The 22,737-nt window shown below is 40.5% G+C and overlaps 9 protein-coding genes across 9 annotated transcripts; 1 reads left to right on the forward strand and 8 right to left on the reverse strand.

The window, feature by feature from the left end:
* Positions 1-137: 137 nt before the first annotated feature.
* JH06_1550 (hypothetical protein) lies at positions 138-1,455 on the reverse strand (the record flags this gene model as incomplete). Its single annotated transcript, XM_014673980.1, has 6 exons — positions 138-299; positions 323-541; positions 572-1,022; positions 1,052-1,256; positions 1,288-1,409; positions 1,445-1,455. The coding sequence occupies 6 exons, from the start codon at positions 1,453-1,455 to the stop codon at positions 138-140; spliced, it is 1,170 nt and encodes a 389-aa protein (XP_014529466.1).
* Positions 1,456-1,580: 125 nt separating this feature from the next.
* Positions 1,581-2,774, reverse strand: JH06_1551 (peptidase C13 family protein; the record flags this gene model as incomplete). Its single annotated transcript, XM_014673981.1, is given in 2 exon segments — positions 1,581-2,489; positions 2,505-2,774. 2 exon segments carry the CDS (start codon positions 2,772-2,774, stop codon positions 1,581-1,583), a joined length of 1,179 nt encoding a protein of 392 aa, XP_014529467.1.
* Positions 2,775-3,462: 688 nt separating this feature from the next.
* On the reverse strand, positions 3,463-7,192 carry JH06_1552 (cleavage and polyadenylation specificity factor subunit 1; the record flags this gene model as incomplete). Its single annotated transcript, XM_014673982.1, is given in 10 exon segments — positions 3,463-3,652; positions 3,684-3,909; positions 3,940-4,081; positions 4,113-4,675; positions 4,708-5,047; positions 5,078-5,293; positions 5,363-5,704; positions 5,737-6,993; positions 7,024-7,094; positions 7,114-7,192. The coding sequence occupies 10 exon segments, from the start codon at positions 7,190-7,192 to the stop codon at positions 3,463-3,465; spliced, it is 3,426 nt and encodes a 1,141-aa protein (XP_014529468.1).
* A 96-nt stretch (positions 7,193-7,288) lies between these two features.
* On the reverse strand, positions 7,289-7,723 carry JH06_1553 (cleavage and polyadenylation specificity factor subunit; the record flags this gene model as incomplete). The annotated part of the gene is made up of 1 exon (XM_014673983.1): positions 7,289-7,723. One exon carries the CDS (start codon positions 7,721-7,723, stop codon positions 7,289-7,291), a length of 435 nt encoding a protein of 144 aa, XP_014529469.1.
* A 2,808-nt stretch (positions 7,724-10,531) lies between these two features.
* Positions 10,532-10,931, forward strand: JH06_1554 (hypothetical protein; the record flags this gene model as incomplete). The annotated part of the gene is made up of 3 exons (XM_014673984.1): positions 10,532-10,559; positions 10,582-10,622; positions 10,656-10,931. The coding sequence occupies 3 exons, from the start codon at positions 10,532-10,534 to the stop codon at positions 10,929-10,931; spliced, it is 345 nt and encodes a 114-aa protein (XP_014529470.1).
* Positions 10,932-11,397: 466 nt separating this feature from the next.
* JH06_1555 (RNA binding protein) lies at positions 11,398-12,998 on the reverse strand (the record flags this gene model as incomplete). The annotated part of the gene is made up of 6 exons (XM_014673985.1): positions 11,398-11,496; positions 11,527-11,842; positions 11,873-12,067; positions 12,097-12,704; positions 12,736-12,852; positions 12,888-12,998. The coding sequence occupies 6 exons, from the start codon at positions 12,996-12,998 to the stop codon at positions 11,398-11,400; spliced, it is 1,446 nt and encodes a 481-aa protein (XP_014529471.1).
* Positions 12,999-13,227: 229 nt separating this feature from the next.
* JH06_1556 (peregrin-like protein) lies at positions 13,228-15,897 on the reverse strand (the record flags this gene model as incomplete). Its single annotated transcript, XM_014673986.1, is given in 3 exon segments — positions 13,228-14,567; positions 14,610-14,843; positions 14,856-15,897. 3 exon segments carry the CDS (start codon positions 15,895-15,897, stop codon positions 13,228-13,230), a joined length of 2,616 nt encoding a protein of 871 aa, XP_014529472.1.
* A 264-nt stretch (positions 15,898-16,161) lies between these two features.
* Positions 16,162-17,377, reverse strand: JH06_1557 (hypothetical protein; the record flags this gene model as incomplete). The annotated part of the gene is made up of 3 exons (XM_014673987.1): positions 16,162-17,073; positions 17,104-17,233; positions 17,265-17,377. The coding sequence occupies 3 exons, from the start codon at positions 17,375-17,377 to the stop codon at positions 16,162-16,164; spliced, it is 1,155 nt and encodes a 384-aa protein (XP_014529473.1).
* A 3,225-nt stretch (positions 17,378-20,602) lies between these two features.
* JH06_1558 (hypothetical protein) lies at positions 20,603-22,291 on the reverse strand (the record flags this gene model as incomplete). Its single annotated transcript, XM_014673988.1, is given in 8 exon segments — positions 20,603-20,765; positions 20,776-20,823; positions 20,850-21,429; positions 21,459-21,538; positions 21,569-21,729; positions 21,761-21,930; positions 21,961-22,153; positions 22,184-22,291. The coding sequence occupies 8 exon segments, from the start codon at positions 22,289-22,291 to the stop codon at positions 20,603-20,605; spliced, it is 1,503 nt and encodes a 500-aa protein (XP_014529474.1).
* Positions 22,292-22,737: the final 446 nt, after the last annotated feature.

Raw genomic sequence — 22,737 nt, forward strand, 5'->3', positions numbered from 1 at the left:
GGTGACAAAGTGCTCTTTGGCTGAGTTGGTTCCTAAGCTGTGTAACGAGACAATTGGAGCTCGTATTCAGAAGGAGTGTGTGAGAATCTTCCCTCTGGAAAACACTATGATTCGTAAGGTGAAGATGCTGAAGGCTCCTAAGTTGGATATGGCGAAGCTGATGGAACAGCACAGTGAGGTTGTAAGAAAGGAGGAGGAAGGAGTGAAGGTGGAGGAACAGGTTGCTCCTCTCCCTGGTGCTGGAGGCCGTCTGTAAGATGGAATCTCTTTTGTGGGTTAAACGATGTTTCTTTTGTACTCTAGTCGTATGTTTGTTACAAACAGAGCAAGACAAGATGATCGAGTCAATGGTTTCCTGAAGATGGAAAAGTGACTTCAACATTGGTCTAACATCATCTACTACAGCCATCGCACGAATACAAGTCGCAAGATTATATAATTCGCGATCCTCCCAATCGTTATACCACGGACGAATCGGAATTCCATTCTCAATATGATATCCAAAACAACTAATTGAGTTATCTACAATAACCGTTCGTTCCTATTAGTAAATGATCAACAGCATCCCTACCAAACGACGACCCAAACGATTCAAGTCCTTCACATAGTTTCCGTTAATAAACGTACAACTATCCCGAAATAATCGATATCTCACGATAAAAACAATACAAGACTCGTACTTTATAAACCTATGCTCAGGATCCAACACATCAAGCATCTTGTCTGCATATTCACGAACAGAAGCTGTGAATACAATTACTTCACAAAAAGAGGAACAATAACTAAGGAGTTCCTTGGCATAAGGTCGAATTCGTGCGTAGATAGTTACAGGATGACCTTCCCATAAAATAGTATACTTTGCATGATAATGTGTCAATGGATCAGTAGAGCAGTGAACTAGTGTTTCATCTAGATCTAATACGACAGTGAACTTCGGATCAGATTCACGAGGTGGAAGCAATTCCGTTTTAAATTCACTATCAATCGAGCTGTATAATGGAAGGGACTTTACAAAGAGAATTCTATGTTTTCATTCACCAATATAGCTTACGGGGCATAGTCCACTGCATTCAGTGTTTCCTCTTGCACATATCCCTGTTGTGGTGCTGATGCAATAACACTTGTCTGGTATAAACCAGTTACCCCATCCAATTTGTATTGACTACTCTGTTCCACAACCACTTGGGACGCACGAACCAAGGTCTGCTCATCAGACTTGTCGTCATACACCGAGACAGTTAATTGGGCAGAATCGTCTGTATATAATACATATCCATTAAGTTCTACCAACAGTTACAGTTTCAGAAGGAGATAAGATGGAACGATCAATCTCGCTCTGACTATGTGTACTTGTGTGCAAGGCTTCATTTGTTAATGACTGACGTGATGTAGAGTGACGGATCACAGAACTACAGTATTAAGCCATTACTACATCTCCTATTACCTTGTGGACATTTGTGGATTCTCAGATGCTTCGACGTAATATGGGTACATTGAATCTATGAAAAACTGTGCAGAAACCTTTCAAACTTGGATGATGGGATTAAACTGATTAAAACAAACATTATCATGCACTCAGTTTAGTACTTGGCAAAAACCAGAGGGTTCTCATTACACATGTTAGCAAGAACGTTGTAATACTTGAACTGATAGTCGTTACGTCCAAAGATAGCCTCCATCTGAGCAATACCAGCCTTGTAGCAATTGAAATCCTTCACAGGGCCAGGATAAGCAGAATATAAACGATCAGCCTTAGCAATGGAGTTGAAGTAACGATCAATCTGCTGACGAAGAGACACCTCCTCCAGATACAGCTTCTCATACTTTCTCTTCTCAGCACCAGTGGAAGTCAGATACTTATGACGGAAGTACAGCATCTTGTTATCACGAGAGTCCCAAGCTTCCACAGGAACCTCCTTGTACACCTTCTTCTCAGGGAAACCAACGTACTCACCAATCAGATCCTGAGAGAAAGACACATCTCCATAACGAGAAGCGTGGCTCTTAGTCACACCAGCCTTAATACGAGTCCACTGCTCCTCCAGAGTCTCAGTCTTCTGCTCACCCTTGTCAGTATCCTCCATCCAGAACACAGAGAACTCATCACCAAGGCAAGAACCAATGTTCTTTCCCTTGACAACAGCCTCCTCACCACAATACCAACCCCAGCTCGACTCCCTATCGTTAGCAGCAGTCACAATGGTGATACCCAAATCCTCAGGGAAGCCCACACCCATTGATCCAGAGTAGCAAGCCTCAATGTACAGAACGAAGTGCTTGTACATCTTCTTCTCATGCATCTTCTTAAGAGTATTCTGGAAATCCTCCTTACCCAGATCAGAGGAAGGCCAGCAGAGTACATCAGAACCACCATGGTCAGAGAAGAACAGGAACACATTATCCTCCTCAGTCGACTTCAGGACTTTCTTTCCAGTGCTCTCATCTCCCAGAAGCACCTTCATGAAGTTCTCAGGGGTATTATCCTTGCCCTCATAATCAACAACAACACCCTTATACACATCGGGAACATCATCACCAGGATGATTGTACAGCTCTCCAGGGAAAGGATTCTCACTGCTTGAAGCAACATCGTTGTACATCATAGTAATAATGTGATCCTCGGGAATACCACCAGCCTTCATGATCTGATAGGCATGAGAGACATCAGCCTGATGTCTGTAGTTCCAGAAGCCATCCGATCCAGCAACCAAAATAGCCCAGTTGGCAGCAGAAGCCAGAGCCAACACAAGAAGCGAAAGCGTCAATGATTTCATCACTTACGAAAAAATATGTGAGATCAATATGATCGGTAATGACGCTGACATTTTCGATAGTTACATGACAATTACCGAAATGCCGATTCCGCATTCTACTTGAATACATAATAATCTATATAATGGACATTTCCTATCCTTTCTATAACCAAAGAATATAACTTTAAGATAGTCTAGATACTGTGCTAGCTCCTGAATCCAGAATAATTGGTTGTAATCGATTTGGGAGTTTCAATTTGTCATTAGAGTCCAATCATTCATGGTCGTTAATCATAAAGGTTGATATTGCAGCTTACGAAAGAACTCGTTGAAACAATATATAAAGAAACTTAGAATCGGGATGTACATAGAACATACAATTGTAATAGTAAGATATGATCAAGAGAATTGGAGCAAACAACCAAGAGATTTTAACAATTATCATTCAAGGAATCTATTTGCTGCGTTTCTTCCTTAAATGAGTGAGGACCATAAAAAGAAGAGAGAAAGAAAAATTCGATCACGGTGGGACTCGAACCCACAACCTCTGGATCCGAAGTCCAACGCGCTATCCATTGCGCCACGTGACCTCTTGAATAGGGTTGACCTGCTTCATATATAAGGAATAGAATCCACTTTATGAACGAACTTGTTTTTGCATCTATTCAATCCCTTATCACTAGATATTTCTAACAAACGAGGATTAAAACTAGATGAGTTCATATAACACTTTATCGATTCTTGTCACAATTCGATTCAATTCATTTGGTTCAATCTGAAGGGAACGAGCCACATCTGTCTGAGTGGGTGTAGGAAGCATAAGATACTTTCGAATAATACCCATATCAATCATCTTCTTTCCATGTGGGTATTTGCGTACTCCCTCTACATGATACTGTCTATCCAATAAAACCATTCTTAAACCGATACCGGAAATTGTCAGGATTCAATGCAGCAATTTGTGGTAATGTATCAATAATACACTTTTGTAACGATAATAATACCATATAATCCTCACCTGAGATTGGCATCACAATACCAACTTCTCCCTCAGCTGTAGTAATTACATTATATCGATTATTGTCGTGAGGAATCACACAAATACTACTAATTGGTGAAGCCAAGTGAATGCTTGATTGGCGATCCAGATGCATTCCTAATCCTCAAATTTCTATTTCTCTCTTACGATCCTTCTGATAACGATAAATACTATAATTTCCTTCCATATCGGATTTTGACAAAAACACATTACGATCACCAAACAACCAGCTTGTATGAATAACATGAGAAGGTTCATCATCTCTACACTGTAGACGGAAATATTGTCCCTATTCAATAACAACATATTATAGGAACTACAGTCCAAATAAGAAAGGTGAGTCCATGATTCAGATCACTTATCAGAACAGTGTTCTTGATAACTGTTAGGCTTGTCACATAATTTGCAATATCATACTGTTCACCTAATTCTTCACGCTTTGTCATATCCATCAAACTGATTTTACTCCATCCACTTACTACTCCAATACTTGCTCCTTTTGCCAACACCACATATTCCTGATCACGATGACACATCACTTCACATGCCATTACACAACGACCCATATCTTTCACCCATGCCAATTCGAGAGGTACTGTCTTCTCATGTGGTGCCAAATCAATCTTAAACACATACAGTTTGCCACCACATATCTCTACATCCAACTGACCTGAAGTCACACACACACATACAAGAAGAAGAGGTACTTTTGGACCATTGGGTTCGATAGCGAAGCGATCTGTGTATTTGAGACACATCACTCGCTCGTTTGGAGGCAACTCATAGCTACAAATTAGTAAGGATTTCTGGAAGTACTGAGAGTGAAGGTGAACACCATTCATTAACACATACAAATAGTGTAATTCGGCACATGGACCTGAAACTATGTATAATTGGAATTCCAAAAAGAATCACGATTTTTTTCATGTTGATAGTAATCAGTTCCATAGAGAGGAGATGAGTCCTGTACATTGCCACGAGAATATGAGAATGCGATTGCTATTAACTCATTATCCCCGTTACTATCGGCTTGGATATAGGTCATGTGAAGAATGTTGTAAGGATGAGGAGGTGACTCTACCAGAGCTACATGAGACTCCACATCGGAAGAAGGAACCAAAGTGGGCATCTCCATCAAGGCCAATTTCTCCGAGTCGTCGGATGTAGCTGTGAGGAGGAGGTGATACGGAGGTGAAGCCATATCAAATGATGTGAAAGCTGAGATTGGAAGCGACTGAAGCTCTGTGAGACCTCCCTAACTGTGATCGAAAATGATAAATGAGACGAGTCGAAGGACCTGAACATGACCACGAGGAGCGGCAATCATTAGTGGAGGAGAAGAGGCAAGGAAGATAGCTCGTTGGCCAGATATGTTGTCAACATAATGAAGAGAGTGTTGGGCTGTTAGAGCAGTAGGTTTAGATCCCAAATCACAACGCAACCAATTCAGTGAGTGGTTCATTTGTCGATACACAAATGTCTCTTCATTGGATAACACACACTATTCATTACAAGTCTCATTGATTCTTACAGTTAGTACACATTCTTGCATCACTTGCTCATCACTCACTCCCACTTCTGCTATCATTAACTCACGAACAAATACATTGCGACCACGGTTCTTACCATCCGATGGCTGTAGGACACTGTTACCAACATAGATCTGCGAATAACTACAAATTTCCGTGAATCCCGGTAACGAATAGACACGAATACTTCCATCGTTGTAAGCAATGAACACCACACATTCCATCTTAGTCGTATCATCCTTCATCTCTTCTTCCATCTGCTCTGAATCCTCATAAGCCATATCATCACCTCCTTCTTCAAATGGAAGTTGAAGCAAGAGAGGAGATGATATGGCTTGGGTTGCATAAGTAAGTTGAGTTGCAGAGATTGAAGTAATAGGAACCTAAATATAATTCGATCCATCACCAAACTAACTATTGAAGTTTGAAGACATGTAAATTGGATTTGTTTTCCAGGTTGCATCAAGTATACTTCATTCATAGCAGTGATCAGTATTACATAGTGATCAACTGTACTCACATCACGTATTACTGTATTCTTTAGTACATCCCAATTCTGATCAGTAATCATATCGATTACTCCTTCTTCGTACATCACTTTCAATCCCTTATTCCAGATCTGAATACACACATAGCCATCACATCCCCAAACAGATCCTTCCATCTCTACCAATCCAACACATCCAACACGTAGATTGAATCCACATTCATCACCTCGAAGTTTAGTTAGATTCTGTCCATTTATCAAAATCACATCTGTGTGAACATCATCACTCAATACAACATGAGAATGATATGGCAATAATTCCTTCTTTAAATGGAATGCCTGAATCAGATGATATCGATTCGAATCTGCAGGCTTCTCTAAAGAGAAGGATGACAACGTATTCAGAGAAAGATTGAGATACAAACGAGTGACGAAGTTTGTTTGTGAATTGTGATTACTAATACGAGTGTAACCATGAGCATAGAGAAGATAATTGTCATCATCACGATGATTCTTCTCATCTGTAATCAATTGACAAAAATGGGGACTATTTTGATCACCAAGAGAATCACAGACAGTTTGATGAGTAAGAGAGTAGAGAACACTACGTGCAGTATTGCTTCCTGCAAACAGCAACGTCGTATCCTGAACTCGAAATGTCACGGCACTAGTGACATCCGTTCCCACCTCCTGAATACTTTTGAAACCACATCCAATCATATGTCCATTTCGAATCTCTACAGAGAGAGAATACAAACATCCATTGCCTTTCACAACAGTATACAACAGAGTTTGATTCAGATCATCCTCTCCCAATCTCTCTGTAAGACATATATGACAATTATCGAGAAGAATCGACTCCTCACAACGTGAACAAACACGGGGATCATTAAATACTGACTTAGGAAACTGAGACGCACGTTCCTGAACGTACTGCTTTCCATAGTCACTAAGAATGAGAAGACGTGGTGACTGAGAGGCGAAGGAAAAGAGGATATGAGAACTGATCAGAAGGAAGGCTTGATCAGGAGAAGGAAGTGGCTCCACATGTGTACAGTCATATGGAAGGCCATAATAACTATAAACCACACGACAGTCCTTGATAGCAGGAGTGATTGCTGCTAAAAAGAGACTGGTATTACTTCCATTGTATCCAGCTGTACCGGCCCAAGTTGGCGTCGATTCCTACATCACCATCATAGGTAAGAGACCTACTTCAACTAGCACCATTGTTGGTAAAATGCTGTTGTATAAGAATTGGAGATCTTTGAGCTGTCCTCGAATACCTAAGGATGATTTGTATACCACAAAGTGATTTCCAAGTCCGTTCGTCAATAATGGAATTATCACAATCACGTAGTAGTTCAGAACCACAGCAATACATTGATAATTGGGATCAACACGGATCAATCCACGATTTTGAACAAAACTTGTATCAGAAAATTCAATCTCGCGACCAGACCCTAGAAATCACTTTTACCTATTTCAACCTACCATCTAGAGCAACAACAGCTTCCTTATGAAAATCTAGACAATCAAAGTCCTGTAAACCTCCATTTTGCTCATCAAATGCAATTGTAGAAACATAGTTTCCTCGGAAACTCAAAATTAGTGCATCACGGCTGTCTTTTGCATATAAAGGAGAAATCTTGCGTAATGGAATTGGAGCAATACACAATATTTCACCACTAAGAGAAAATTCATCCATAACCTTGAGTTTGTAGACAGGAGTAGATTGATTGTTTTTATCCGTTGTATCGTGATCATACTTCACAGCTTTATATACAATCAATGTGTCGGAAGAACAGGTGATGATATTGTCTTCTTGTCCATTGTAGAATTTGGCCAAACAGCATAACTTTGCACCTGTCGCCTTTTGGATAGCATTATACAGGAAGTAGATGGAGGAGGCCATTTTTTGCCTATTCTAGGTGAACTGGAATGGCATAAATACAACCGATTTTTGTTGCTTTTCAATCCTATCTGTCGATAATGTATTTATACCATCAGACACTTTCTCCATCATCGACAGTCTATCACGCTCTAAGTGGTACGATTATTTCAAGAGAGTCATTGATAGGTCACTTTATCGATAATAATACCACACATGTTCTTTATTATATGGGGAAGTCATTTTCACTTTATTTGCTTGAAGATGACAATTTGCGATTCTATCATAAGCATATGATTCACTATCATATTAAGAATATGAAAGTTCTGCGGTTGAAGAGTTGATTTGAATCATTAATTTGATCAAATAGACTATCCTCGCGATTTGATCGTTACTACAACCGATGATTCTCAGTTAATTCTCTTTGGGTACTCTAGTAATAGCGGAAATTTTGTTCCGGTAGTCAAAACGATGCTTCGCGAAGAGGACGTAACAGGAGATTATATTAGTGTGGATGATGGTGGACAGTATATTTTAATCGGTATTTGTATGCACTATATATTATTTAGGTTCCATTCAGAGTACCTTTTGCATTTACAGTATCACCTATGATGGAAACCAAATATCCATGCAATCAGGTCGTCACGAGTTTAAATCGTCCATCTTTTATGATATGGCAATTTACTCGGTCGGTGAGAATGTGTACATTCTGACCCTTTTTCGTGAGTATGGATCGCATCGATCTAAAACTCTCTCTATCTTTTCTCTTCAAAATGATGAGGATGAAGGACTTCTTCAACACTGTTACACACATGCAGTCCCATCAACCAGTAATCATATCTATCAAGGAATATATTACGGTCTTAACTATGTTGTGATTACTCGCGAGCGAGGTTTTGAGTTAGGAATTCTACTTAATGACAACATGATCTCTGTGACAATTCCGAATTCATCTCTTCTCTCTGCCTGTTTGATACGAAATGATTGGATTTTGTTGGGTTTGGATTCAGGAGGACTGGTTTTGTATACGAAGAATACTCTTAGACCTGTGGTTCTGTCAGATGAGTTGCAGACGTCTGTTTTTTCACATATCGTGGATTTGGGTGATCTGATTCTTCTCATTGCAGAAGGAGGAAACAGTTTTCTTGTAAAGGCCAGAGATTTGTATCAGATTGAGTTGACTTCTATTCGATCCAATCAAATCACTCAATCAATGGCCCCTTGTTCTGAGATGTGTATCTCATATGATGATGGATACCCTGTCCTTTCCTTCATATCGGGTCGTGGAGTGGCAAGTCGGATGATTGAAGGCAGATATGGAATGGTATTGAGCTTGGATAAGCGATTGTCGGAAGGAACAACTCATCATATCTATGTTATCAGATGGAAGAATGAATCATTCTTATGTATCTCAAATCAGACACAAACAAATGTATTTAGAATGATCAATGACTCTCTTCTTCCATTCTCTCTTACTGAACTGTCTCAACAACCATCGCTTGTCATTGGTACAATTGGTAACACATTGATTCAAGTGGTCTGCGATTCAATTCGTTGGATAGTGGGTGAATCAATCCATTCACATTCCATTTCTATGATTACAAAGGCTTTCCTATTTGATTCTGAACTGTTCGTTATTGTGAATTCAACAGAGATATGGAGATGGTCGAATTCATCTCTCTATCAATGTGAGTGTGTGATGAAATGTGATTCACCCATCCTCCAAATAGACTATCTAGAGGATAACAGATGGACTGTTGCTACTTCCAATTCAGTTCGTTTGATTCAATCAGGCACTGAAGTCTTTTCAATCTCTCTTCCTTATCCTCCTCAATCCATCACTCATTTGTCAACATTCCATTCGATTCTTCTTCTGATTCAGCTTCCATCTACAGTCCAATATTATCAAGTGATGAGTGAGTCTCTCATTCTTCTCCAGACTATCACGATTCAATCAAATGCTTCTCTTTCTCGTCTAGCGATCAGTGGGATTGAAATAGTGACTCTCTCTCCATACATCATTCTTCCTTCCTCTCCATTTCAACTCCTTCCTGTTACTATTCTCTCCAACTCACACTCCATCTCCTCTTCTTTCTCTATCATTGAAGTTCCATCTGTCTTATCCACTCCTTCCGTTCTTCTGGTTTATGATTCTCAATCAATCTATCTATCTCACTGTTCCTTGAAAGGTTGTCAACTCGATCTGCAGTATGAATCGATTGTAACATCTGTCCAACACATCTTTCAGATGAATTCTGATCAACTCATTCTTACGAAACATTCACTACCATCTCTCATATTGTATCGACTCCAGAATCATAACTGGACTTCTCAAGAGTTATCATTATCTCCAATCACTGCTCTCATCACACTCGATACTCGAGTCATTGCTGTTGTAGAATCCAATCCCTACGAACTCATTTGTTTTTCTTCATTCCCTGATATCACTTCTTCCATCACATTCTCCCTTCCAGCAGCAGTCTCTCTCCTTCAGCCTCTCCCTCAATCTCATTGTGTACTAGTTTGCGGGGATTCTCTCTGTGTCTATCATATCGCTCACACCATTGAACTTATTACTTCTCTCACTGTATGTTTAATTCTTCTCTCTCACATCAAGCTGCCCAATACTCATCTCACCGCTCTTCTTACCTACCAAAATACTATCATTACCACTTCAGCAGATGGAGTGATCTCATTCTTTCGCTTTATCGAATCCAACTCACTTATTCGCATCCTCACATTCCCATCCTTATATCACATCATCTCTGCCTGTCTCCTAGATCCCCGATCTATTGCTGTTGGAACATACGAAGGAATACTCTGTATATTCCGATGTGTTCGAAGTGTAGGAATGAATCATGTTATTAACATATAGTTGAAAGATCATGAATGTCTTTCCACTCGTTCTGCTGACAGAAATAGTGTCATTTTTTGTATTTATTTGTATTATGAGTAGATGGAATTGATTGCTTCAATCAATCTCCGAACCATCGTTACATCGATTAGGGTTGCTCATATCCCTTCTCATTCTCCTGTTATCCTATATTCTACGATTAATGGATCCATTGGACAGATTACACAAATCTCATCTTTCTCTCGGAGTCAAACTCTACTACGACTTCAATCAGCTGTTGAACGACAACTATTTGAGAGTGGTTGGACTCGTGAGAATGCCTATCTGTTGCCTTCTGATGTAACGATCTATTTGTGGTACTATATAGGGAATGATTGATGGAGACCTTTGTTGCCAGTTTTTTGATCTGACTAGTACTGTTCAGAAACAGATATGCAGTGAGATAGAACTCGATGAAAAGACTATTCTTCCTCTGTTATGCTCCCTACAAAGTGGAATGTAACATAATTCGTGTTTGTCCAACTAACAATCTCTTATCATTTCACAGAATTGTCAGGTTGTAATATTCTCCTCCACATCTCAACCCATTGTTCACATATAACTGTTGATCTAACGATTAATTTGAATTTCAAATGATTACTTATTTAGAGAAATAGAAAGAGCATCGAGATTGCCCAATGTCGTTTGTAGATGCCGATTGATGTTGGAAATAGCCATATTACACTCTTGGAGTATTATTAGATCCTTTTCGGGATCAGAATTTGAAGTCTCCACCTGCATAACAAATCAATGTCTGTTCAAATAAACAAAAATATTCTAAATGATACAACATAAATGATCATTCTCAAAAACGGCTAGCTTTCTTCTGTTTCTTCTTTCCTCGCTTCACACGTCCCTTCATTTCGTTTGGATTCTTTCTTCCATACCCGATCACAATACTATCCTATACCTCATCCTCCATTTCATCCAGTACAAGATAATTCGTACTTCGTTTTGTACTGTTCTCCAAACCTAAACTTTCACTCCCCACATCTCCAAAAATGCATCCCTCCTTCTTCTCTCTGCGCATTTCGTATAATCGTTGCTTCCATTTTCCCGTTTTCAATTGATCTTCACATAACAGCAAATCTGCGTTCTTTCCAATACTGTATTTGGTTCCTCGAAGTGATCGTGAAGCAGGAGCATCACCAATTCTCACCACTCCTCCTTTGTTAATGAAAACAGGAACTCGTGCAAGAGAAGGATGGCCACAGTCTGGACAGAACAATTTTGTATCGTCCTTGCAAACACTATTCATGATCACATTCTCTATTTCTTACCTAAAACAATCCTTGCATCGTCGAGTATAGATTCGCATGCGTGTAATACGACGGTTATCATACGAGACCAACTGCATATTCATCTGAAGAATCACATTCTGCATCGCAAAGTCGCCAGTACAACAAGCAGCATATTGAGAGCGGTCTTCATCTTCATTCTCATGGGGGATGTCCGTATGCAAGTTCGCTTCGAAACTAGATCGTGATGCATCAAAGCTTGATACCTGGAAAGAGTGTCTGTGGAGATCCACTCACCTTCATCCTCTCCATCTTGCAGTACTAATGAACTGCCACCTACATGGATGTGACTGTGGAACTCTGGGGATGCTTGTAGCTCTGGTGGCTCTGCTTCTGCAGTCTGTTCCTCCTTCAGTTCCGACTCCTGTAGTTCAACAATGGTCTGTTCTTGTGACTCCTCCTGCCCTAATTCCTGTGGCTCCTGTTCCTGCTCAGTACTCTCTTCTTTCACCTCAGATGGCTCCTTCTGCTCTCCCACAATCTCAGGGAACTCTACTCGCTGCGCTGGAGGAGCGGGACCCAGAGCAGGAAACGCATCTTCGCCTCCAAAGAGCTGGAACGGTGTTTCGGCTCGCTTCACAACATTCCAATGTCTAGGCTCCCGGAGTGGCTGAGAGACAACAGTTTTCTTCACTTCCACCTTAGGCTTATTGATGGAATTCAGGTATTCAGAACGATCAATATCACCCTTGTGACGATAATAACAATCAAGTCCATAACGACATTCATCTGGATGATCTATAAACTTACAAGGAACAGGAGAGACATTTATTCCGACTATTCTCTTTTCGTGGACATCAACAATACGACTCCTCTAGTTATTAACGTTTCATTACACTCCCAACATCAAGAAGAGGAACCAAATTAATGCTATCAAGTCCACCGATCTCTTTCTGCAGATCGTACTCCAGTGCAATCACTTTCAGATCAGTCTGGGCCAAACGAGAGTAATCTCCAGTCGCCTTGGCAAACCGTTCCACTAAACAATCATAAAAACGTTAAAGTTCATTCCTGCAGCTATAGCTTCCGGTGAAGGATCACGAATCTTAATCTCGAAGGGAAAACGCTCAAGAGCACCTCTTGCTTGTTTGTCCCTGACTTCACACATCACCTCCTCAATAGAATAAAACTCCTAAAACATCAAACACAACATTTCGTTCATGCCTCAGCAGCTCCAGTAATTGAAGCATGGTTAATAAACGCTCCTGAATCCAGAACGAGGGCCTTAAACTTGTTCTCTTGCATACTCAGGAATGAGAGTTCTTCGGGTATACTTGAATTGACAAATATTCTCCCTAATTTGAACAAACAACAAATAATTAGAGAAGTTATAATCCTCATCGTCGAGATGCGTAAACCTTATTTCGAAGTTTATTCTGCCATGCTATCACAGCAGTATCGCGAATCTGGATACATCCGCGTAGAGTTGGACTCATCTCGAATATATCCCCTTTACAGCAAGCAGGACACAGAAACCCTCGATCTAATGACCAATAACCAAAGTTCTTTGTTAATACGAGATCTGGACAATCTGTCAATTCCAGAGCTAAACAAGAAGGATGGTATCCAACTCCACATTTCATACAAACTAAAAGTCGTTCCTTGAGATTCTCTCTTGAGAGACAAATGCATTGACGATGTACTTTCTTGTTCTGATCTTCTAAGTATGTTTCCTTGTTCTCTGAAAATCGTAAGATATTTGCCATTTCCAGAGACAGTGTAAACAAGATCTCACACAAGATTCCTAATCGATGTACTTCAGCCAATGAATTGCGTTCTTTAGTTCCCTTTGTCTGTGCTAATGAACTCACACACATATGTGGAGGATACACTGATATCAAACTGACACGAAGGAAGGCTCGTATAAGTCCAATCTTCTGCTCGACCTTCCTACTCTTTCTGATTCTCTCCAATACTTGGTTTACAGTTAACCCCGTGTTAGAAGAATGTGGAAGAAGTACAGCATCAGAAGGAAGATTCTCTTGAATGCAATAATGAATGGAATCCGACGAGATACCAACAAAATAGTGCTCCAGAAAGCTACGTAGCGAAAGACTGTTCTTAAATTGTGATTCATCTTCAATGAGTTGTAAAAATGATGGCGATTCTAGGAATTGAGAAAGAAGTACTGATTTTGATATATTAGGTGGGAGATGATTTGCCAGAGTACGTTGAGAAGCCAAAGGCATTTTGGGAGCAGGAAGAATGGAAACTCGTTTCAACTGAATTTGATTCACACTCGTCTTTTGATTCTTCCTGACTGTTTTAGTCTTCTCCAACTCTGATGATCGAATAGATTGATGTGGTGTGATAGTGTGAAGTGATTCAATGACTTGATGAGACTGGCTAGACTCCAATTGGTCCTTCATTGCTCGGACAGAACGAACACGATGAGAATCCTTAGGAGGTAGAGGGGATTCTCTTGTATTCAATGAACCCGAACGAAGTCGACTTCGTTTCCTCGTCCTTGAATCTTCGAGAGACTCTGATGAAGGGGAATCATTTGTTGGCTGAGAGACAGAGGCCTTGAGAGATCGACTACGTTTCCTCTGCATTCTTCCATCAGAAGAGCCTGTAACCTGATGCTTCTCTTCATCACGTCCACACAATATCAGTCTATCTTTCAATGCCAGAGCTTTCACACTCTTCTTTTCATTCTTACGACCTGTAGTACTCACTAAGCCCAATGATATGTCATTCCTCCTCACACACACCCCACCCTCATTAACCCAAGCCATTGGAACTTCCCACACATCAATGAGCTCACATACACGCAACTTCTCCAATTCTTTCAACTCCTTTTCCATCTGCTTCACCTCCTTCTTTGGAACACCATCTCGTCGTCCTTCCCTTAACAAGCAGTTCAATGATACATTCTTCACATCACCATTTGGACCATTCTTCTCATTCCACTTCACAAACGCAAAGTCCTTCCATCCAGCCACTTGGGGATCTATCCAAGAACCATTAGCAATGCGATTTGGAGTGATAATTCCTATTCGATTGTAACTATGATGTGAACAGAGGATTCGATGACGATTGCCAAATAAGCAGGTATCCTGATTCTCTTCCATACAAACATTAGAGTGCCACTGGACTTCAAGACCGTTCCTGAAGGCACATATCACATGATAGGACTGCGTACAGCCTTGAATAGGACATGTCACGCAGTAGCCCTGTCGCTTACAGAAGCAACATGTTTGAATTGAGAATAATGAGGAATGAGGGTTGATATAAGGAAGAGAATGGAGTGGAGAAAGAGGAAGATTGAAAGAGAAAGAAGGAGGAATCGATTGAATCTCGTGAACATGATTGGAAAGAGTGACCCCAGGTAGCCAACAAGCACAAGCAGGATGAGCATATATTCCTTCATAGATTGTACGGAAGAGAAGACCAGATGAATAGCCACAAAGAACACAATAAATATGAGATCGAATCGTTTTGATTTTGCTAAGAGTAGGTTCATCAAAAACTGCTTCCAATGAAGATGATTGATCAGACACAGCTGATGGTTGGATCTCTAATACAAATTGTCCAATATCTGCACAAGCCATACACAGCCAGTCAGTACATACTGGATCTATACAAGCACAGAGCTTATGAGCACAACAACCACATGCCATACACACACAAAGCATATCACTCTCAATTGCTTGATTGCATACCTCACATCGAGATGAATCAGTAACACTATACCCACCTCGCTCAGGATGATAAGTCTGAACATACTGTGAATATTGAGAGATGGCATCATGATAGGAATCACGAAGATGTTGGGCTTCTTGAATCTCATTTATCACAACCTCTTCAAGCGATGTTAAAATCCGTTCATTCTCCTTCTCCACATCCATCAATTCTCTTTGAAGTCTGGTTAATTCTAACAGAATCTCATCTTTCTCCTCCTTTCCGTTGATACATACTGCTTCGATTGTAAGTACATTCGGTTCCTGAATAGGATTCTCTTCCCAAATACTCACAGTCGTCTCTGGAGAGTCTCTTTCACACATCAAACAAACATCCGGTAATTTTGGATGATTCCCGTGGATAACAGTGACTCCAATTCCATTCATAACTTGGTGAAGATGTTGTAATTCCGATAATTCAGCCGAATTCCGTTCCTCTTCTCTAGACAAAAAGAAACTCGAGGAGAGAAGTTTTCCATAGAGAGAAAACTGGAGATGGAATCCCTGTGGTCGTTTTGTTAACACATTCTCTCCATTCCGATGAAAGAGAGTGCAAAATAATCGTACTCGTGGGGATTCATCTATGTCTCACAACAAGAAGAGACTCATACACAATAACGGATTCCAGAAACGATGATACTGAAACTGAGCCAGATCCAATTGCATTGGCGTATATGAATGATTTCCCCGCGAGTTGGCTTTCATATCAAACATATGCTGGTAGAAGGAGATAGCACTGTCAGTGGAGTCACAGAGAACATAAGACATTCCTGTGTGGATTCCATGTTGACAAGCTAAAGAGAAAAGAAGAGTACCTGTATAAGGCTCAGCAGAGATATGAGAGGCAACATACTTAGAATGAGTTGAGCATTTGACCACTTGCAAGGTACAAACATAGACCACTTTGTGACTCTGGATAACTTGAAGATCCGAAGCATTCAATAAGCCATCCCGTCGTCGTGGTTTATCTTCAGTCTGATGAGAAGGACAGTACCATATCAAGTAATAATGAATAAGACCCACAATACACTTCCTTCCTCGCTTATTCACTCGTTCAGCAAGGATAATGAATTCATTCTTTGCTTTCAGAACAGTTTCATAATCTTCTCTCTTAGCATACAATGGATTCACTGTGTTCACTTGTAACAAATCAGGAATGTCCTGAATGGTTGCTAATCGAAATGTTGAATTTAAGCAGAATGATTGACTGTGAAACCATTCAATCACTTCCGTACTGATGTACGGCTCATACGTCTCACGACAAGCACTAACATCCTTTGGATTGAAACCAAGAAAGAGATATTCAGCTACAAACGAACTGGCGTTTTTGCGACTTCGTCGATCTTCAGAGTCAGAATGAAGGCGTGATTGAGACTTCCAAGGGAATGGAATGATTCGAGCATCATCCAAATGATCAAACTGGGATTCATTCTCACAGTTCCATGATTTTGGAAATGGAGGAAGCGAGATATTCTTGTTGTTAATGGTAACAACAAAATCCTAAAGATTAGTGGAATATCATAAACCAACAGAATTTCGATCTAGTCGTAATAGTTTCAGAACCTCCTTCCTGATCATTCGTTTACCCATAAGAACGTTAACATATTTCCAAATATCCATAGCTGTAAGACCTGAACGATTCGTAGCATATAGACGAGGACTAAATAATGATAACCAAATGGTAATTGAACCTGCGATTCCGAGTCAAGAGTTTGGATGCAGTGTGAGTAACTACAGATGTACGTCGGTCCTTCTTTTCCTTTGTAACTGTGGATGGTTTCAGCTTCATCATTTGTCGTTTCATCTTTCGAATGGATGGTTCTCGTATCACCTCTTGCAACCCACATTGTATAAAAACAGAACGTAATGCTTGATATTCCTTTGTATTGTTCATGAGGTCATATGTACAAAGACTCACCCTACATCGAGTACGATTAAAATTATGAAGCCAACCAGGAGCCTGACTAAAAGGAATTGTGTGGGATCGAAATGAGGAAGAGTGAGTATCTAAAAAGACCGATGGAATCAGAGCTAGATGCTCCGAACAACAAACAAAAAATGAAACGGATTCTGTAGTGGCATGAAAGAAAAGACACCACACATCCTTCATACAATGATAATGAAAAGCATGTTTACAACTGGGAATAGAACACTGGAAGACCCCATCATGACTACCACATACTTCACAAGCAATGGACTTATTCTTAACTTTCAATACCCGTCTTTGCTGATTCGATAAATCTCCAGTTGACACTGAAGTAGGGAGAGTTAGAAGCAGACAGGGAATGTGAATAAGAGAATTCGAGACAAAATCTGGAGTTGTCAGATAACCTTCGGATTTACCACAGATTGAACACACTCCATCATTTGAACCTTCTCGACACATCTGACAGCGAAGACATATCCATGAGGAACGATTGACTTCCTCAAGTCCACAGAACGAGTGAATAGTGATACCACACACCTTACATTCAACGAGAGGACTTGTATAGTGTGGAAAGATTTCATTGGATCCATCACCTCCACAAATCGCACACGTTCTCTTCTTCATCAATTTCATTCCAATAACAGGTTCACCACTCGTTTCTCGAACGATTCGTTTCGTTGACCATTGTAACATCCGTCTGGATGATTCTGAGACCCCTTCCCATTCCAAGTACTTCTGAAATTGAGACAAAAAATACTTGTCCTTCAAAAGGCCTTCAGGCATCTCACCTGTTGTCATCAATGTGCTGTAGGCCACTTCACAGGTTCGCTGCAGATTCTGAAGTTTGGTTGTGAGACGAGTTCCCAAGGAAGTTGGTGATGCCTGCTGAGCAATCTGATCTGTGACTTCTCGTTCATGCTCCTTGCAGTAGTATAGAAGAGCAACAGAAGAGTTGTTAAAAAAGACATGAATTCCACGCTGGTGATTTGAATCTAAGAAGCAAGACATATGGCAAAATCGAAAACAGTTCTTATGCTGGCACTTGACTAGCAGTTTGGAATTGGAATTACAAAATTCACAGGTACGATTATTGGTGAGAACAATGGAAGCATTGGTTGGGAGAAATGGACGATAGGACAGTAGTTCATTTTCAAATCGAACGAGTTGTTCGGTGAGAAGATGAAACTGGTGCTTCACTGGGACAAAATGATTCCGGAAAAAAGGAACAAAATTTGAGCAAAACAATTGACCTGAAACGGTCGTCTCTTCGTTTCCAGATTGTATCTCAACTACTTCCTTAAGACCAGAAAGGGAAAAGAATTCATCATCTGTATGCAGATATAAAAAGGAAGCGAGACCCTTCAGACAAACAGAGTGTACAAATCGGCCAGGTTGATACTCTGGATATAAGGAACATGAATGAACCATACCAGTCAAAGATAACTCATCTGATAACGTATTGCAAAAGTCACAATTTGGTAGACGATGATGTTTCTTTAGGAATTGGCATGAAGGACATATATCCTCTTCCATGGCTCCTGAGAAGGTACATTGTTTGTGATACTATTCGGAAGTTAGAGTATTCAAATCGGAGGTTATTAGATAAATGTCTTCATAGATCATCCAAAAGTCATGATTTAAAGACATAAAGTGATCAGATAACCGAAAAGTCAAACCTACCTTGAAATGACATACTGTACACTCAATCCCCGAACGATTAACACAGCAGCATTGAATAGTTCCAATCGCTGCTATTTTAATCATAGGGAAGTGATTGATTGAATACTTGAAGAAATCGATTTAGGGGAAAATAGTCCCGATTTCTGGAGTTCAAGTGTGATACATTCCTTAATCGAAGTTGAAGGAATCCTAGAGTGCTATATAGATCTAGAAATGAAAAATAGATAAAGAAAGAATTGAGCTGTTTCCATAATCAATAAATACGAAAACTTGATTCTCAAAGTAGTATCCAATCATACTATGAAAACGAATATATTGGCGATCGAGTAAAAACCTCATTCTGTATTCTATTCTTTATTTAATTTGTGAATTCTTTTGTTTATACTATGTCTACTACTATGAATATTAATACTAAACTACATGAGGCTCGTTCGGAACAGATTAAGGGCAATTATCAAGAGTCCTTATCTTTGTATGTTACAGTAATGAATATGTTGGATACTGCTATGGCAACATGTACACCTCAAGAAAAGGAATATTACTCTACTATGATGAACAATACTGTTGCAGAGTACGAACTTGTGAGTAATCACGCATCCAAGCAGACTTCTTTTCCGAAGAGAGCTCCTTCCGCACCTTCTTTCCCGTATGCCACAGTCCCTATGATGTATGGATACGTAACAGCTCGTCCACCAGTTGGACCTGTTGTGCATGCTGCTTCTTATACTGCAGCAAATATTCCTTCAACTGCTGTCAATAGAATTCTACCATCTGTTCCTCAATCATCTATTCCTCAACCACCTACTCAACCATCAATGCAATCTACTCCTCAATCATCCATTCCTCAATCACCTATTTCTCAGTCATCTATTTCTCAATCACCTGTTTCTCAGTCTTCTACTCCTCAATCTCAGGGTGTTTTTCCAACAGCGATGCCTCAACCTGAGAGTACTACTCAGGCAACGGGTCCTGACACCTCACTTGATCCTACTGCTACTCAACTTGCAGTCGAAACAATTAGTCTCCCTGCAGAGAACCAAAATACTAGCTGTACTCACAATGGAGATAACTTCTTCACTCGTCTTCAAAAGAGAATCGTCAATTGGCTCAAGAAGACACCTTGGGCGAACAGTCTTGTTGACGGAATTGAAAAGGCAGCGACGATTCTAGCAACTGGAGTAGTTGCTGTTGCATCTGGAATTGTCCAACTTTGGAACCGTCTGCTTACAAGAACGATCCAAATACCCAGAACGACTGTACCTGTTCACCAAACCCAATCATCTGCTTCGCAATAAGATTACTGTTTAAGTGTTTTTTCCTTATTCCATCATAGGATGATCAAAATACTGTTTCTTTCAACAAATACAACAAAAGAACTAGTAATAGGACCAAATCATCTCAGCAAAATGCCTACGCATCTTCTTAATCCCACGAATCCTTCACCTCTGAATCCTTTCCATACCCACTGTCTCTCTTCCCAAGACTTCCACGCCCCTTTCGATCTCCACTCATCCGACCAAAGGAACGCATTGAACGTTGTGCACCACGACGAATATCACGACCTCCAAAGTTCCTTCCTCCTCGACTACCCTTACCTGAACGTAACATACAGAGATCCTCCAAGAATGAAGGTATCTTTTGCTCTATCAGTAATACTCTCCACACATACGCACTGTTCTCAATTAAAAGATCATACAAATCATTTGCAATCGGTCGGTTTCCTTCATTGATAAATGAGATTGCAACCCCAGTATTACCAGCACGACCCGTTCGACCGATACGATGAACATAATCATCGATATTCTGAGGAGTATCATAATTAACAACCAGAGACACGTCTGGAATATCCAAACCACGGGCTGCCACATCTGTTGCTACCAGAATCTGAACACGATTTGACTTAAATGCATTCAATGCTTCTTCACGTTCTGATTGGGAACGATCTCCATGAATCGTAGAAACGTAGAAACGCTGATCATAGAGATAACGCTGTAGCATATCAGCTTTGCGTTTAGTCTCTACGAAGATCAAAACACGTCCATCTCCCCAGTTCTCCAATTCGTGTAACAAATACTCTCGCTTCTCTTGTTCCTCTACGTACATCACTCGTTGTTCGATGTTCTGAGCTGCACTTCCCACACGACCTACTGCCAGAAATACGTAATTGCGCAAGAAGTCGCCTGCAAGGCGTTGAATCTCGTTTGGGAATGTGGCCGAAAACATCATTGTCTGACGCTCTTGTGACATTCCTACTGTTCAAAACAGTCTATTCACATACCTTCACTCTCAACAATATCACGGATTTGAGGTTCGAATCCCATGTCCAGCATACGATCAGCTTCATCCATAACAAGATGACTAACAATCATATAAGAAGAATGATATTACGTTACTCCTTCCAAACCTACATAGTCACGCTGGATCAGATCCAACAGACGACCTGGAGTTCCAATCAGGATATCACAGCCACGCTCCAGAGCACGTAAAGTATCTCTCATATTGGTTCCTCCGTACACTACTGCAGCAGCGATACCAGTACAATAACAGAACTATCAATGAAGACCCATCAATTGAAGTTACACGCTGACATTCCTCATGGATCTGTAATGCCAATTCACGTGTTGGTGATAGGATTAATGTAGTAGGGAAGTGCTTTCCCATACGCGCATGGGGCAATTCACGCTTTGTAGGGCCATCACGTAACATACTGCAAATGATAGGGAATAAGAATCCAGCTGTCTTTCCAGAACCTTATTATCAATCTCATTCACCAAATGTACCTGTCTGAGCACAAGCCATTAGATCACGACCCGAGATGCCAATAGCCAATCCATACTTCTGAACGGGTGTGGGACGCTTGTACTGACAACGGATAATATTCCTAAATAGAGAATTTGGCACCGTTTCTTTCGTAAATTCCATGATAGGATTTGGAACATCTTCTCCACTCACTTCAACGTGAATCGTATCATACTATAAATCATTTGAGATACCAGAACGAACAGTATCGAAGTTAATTCCTTCAGTAACATGTTCCGAAGAATCAAATAACTCCTTTTCCATCAAACGAGACGGATTCATGCTTCCATGAAAACCAAGTTCATTTACCATATAACCCCTTCTACTTGGCAGACGACGGGGTTCAGGATCTCTCTCCAAAACATCCCAGCGACTTGCTCTCTGCTCGTTACCGGAGTTGCGCGGCTGGAAATAGTTCTGAGTCGAATGAACACCTCGATCATCACGCGATGAACTGTATCGACCATAATTGTCACCACTGTCTCGGTAGCTTCCATAGTTGCCAGAATAGTAGCCATCCCTTGAACGATTCTCATAATCACGATCATAAGAAGAAAATGATCTTCTTAGAGGTTCCTGACTCTCTTCTCCGCTCCCACGTTGTGACTGTAGTTTGCGGAGGTGCGGTGGTATATACTTACCTACTTTGTTAGTAACAGGATTAGTTTGCTCAATATGTTGACCAACAACTGGTCACTACAACACAATACATACCTCCATCCATTTTCCCAATTTGATATCAAATCAATGTGAATGCA

Source organism: Blastocystis sp. subtype 4, assembly GCF_000743755.1.
Source record: "Blastocystis sp. subtype 4 strain WR1 chromosome Unknown seqid_0021, whole genome shotgun sequence".
In the NCBI taxonomy this organism is placed as follows: domain Eukaryota; class Bigyra; order Opalinata; family Blastocystidae; genus Blastocystis; species Blastocystis sp. subtype 4.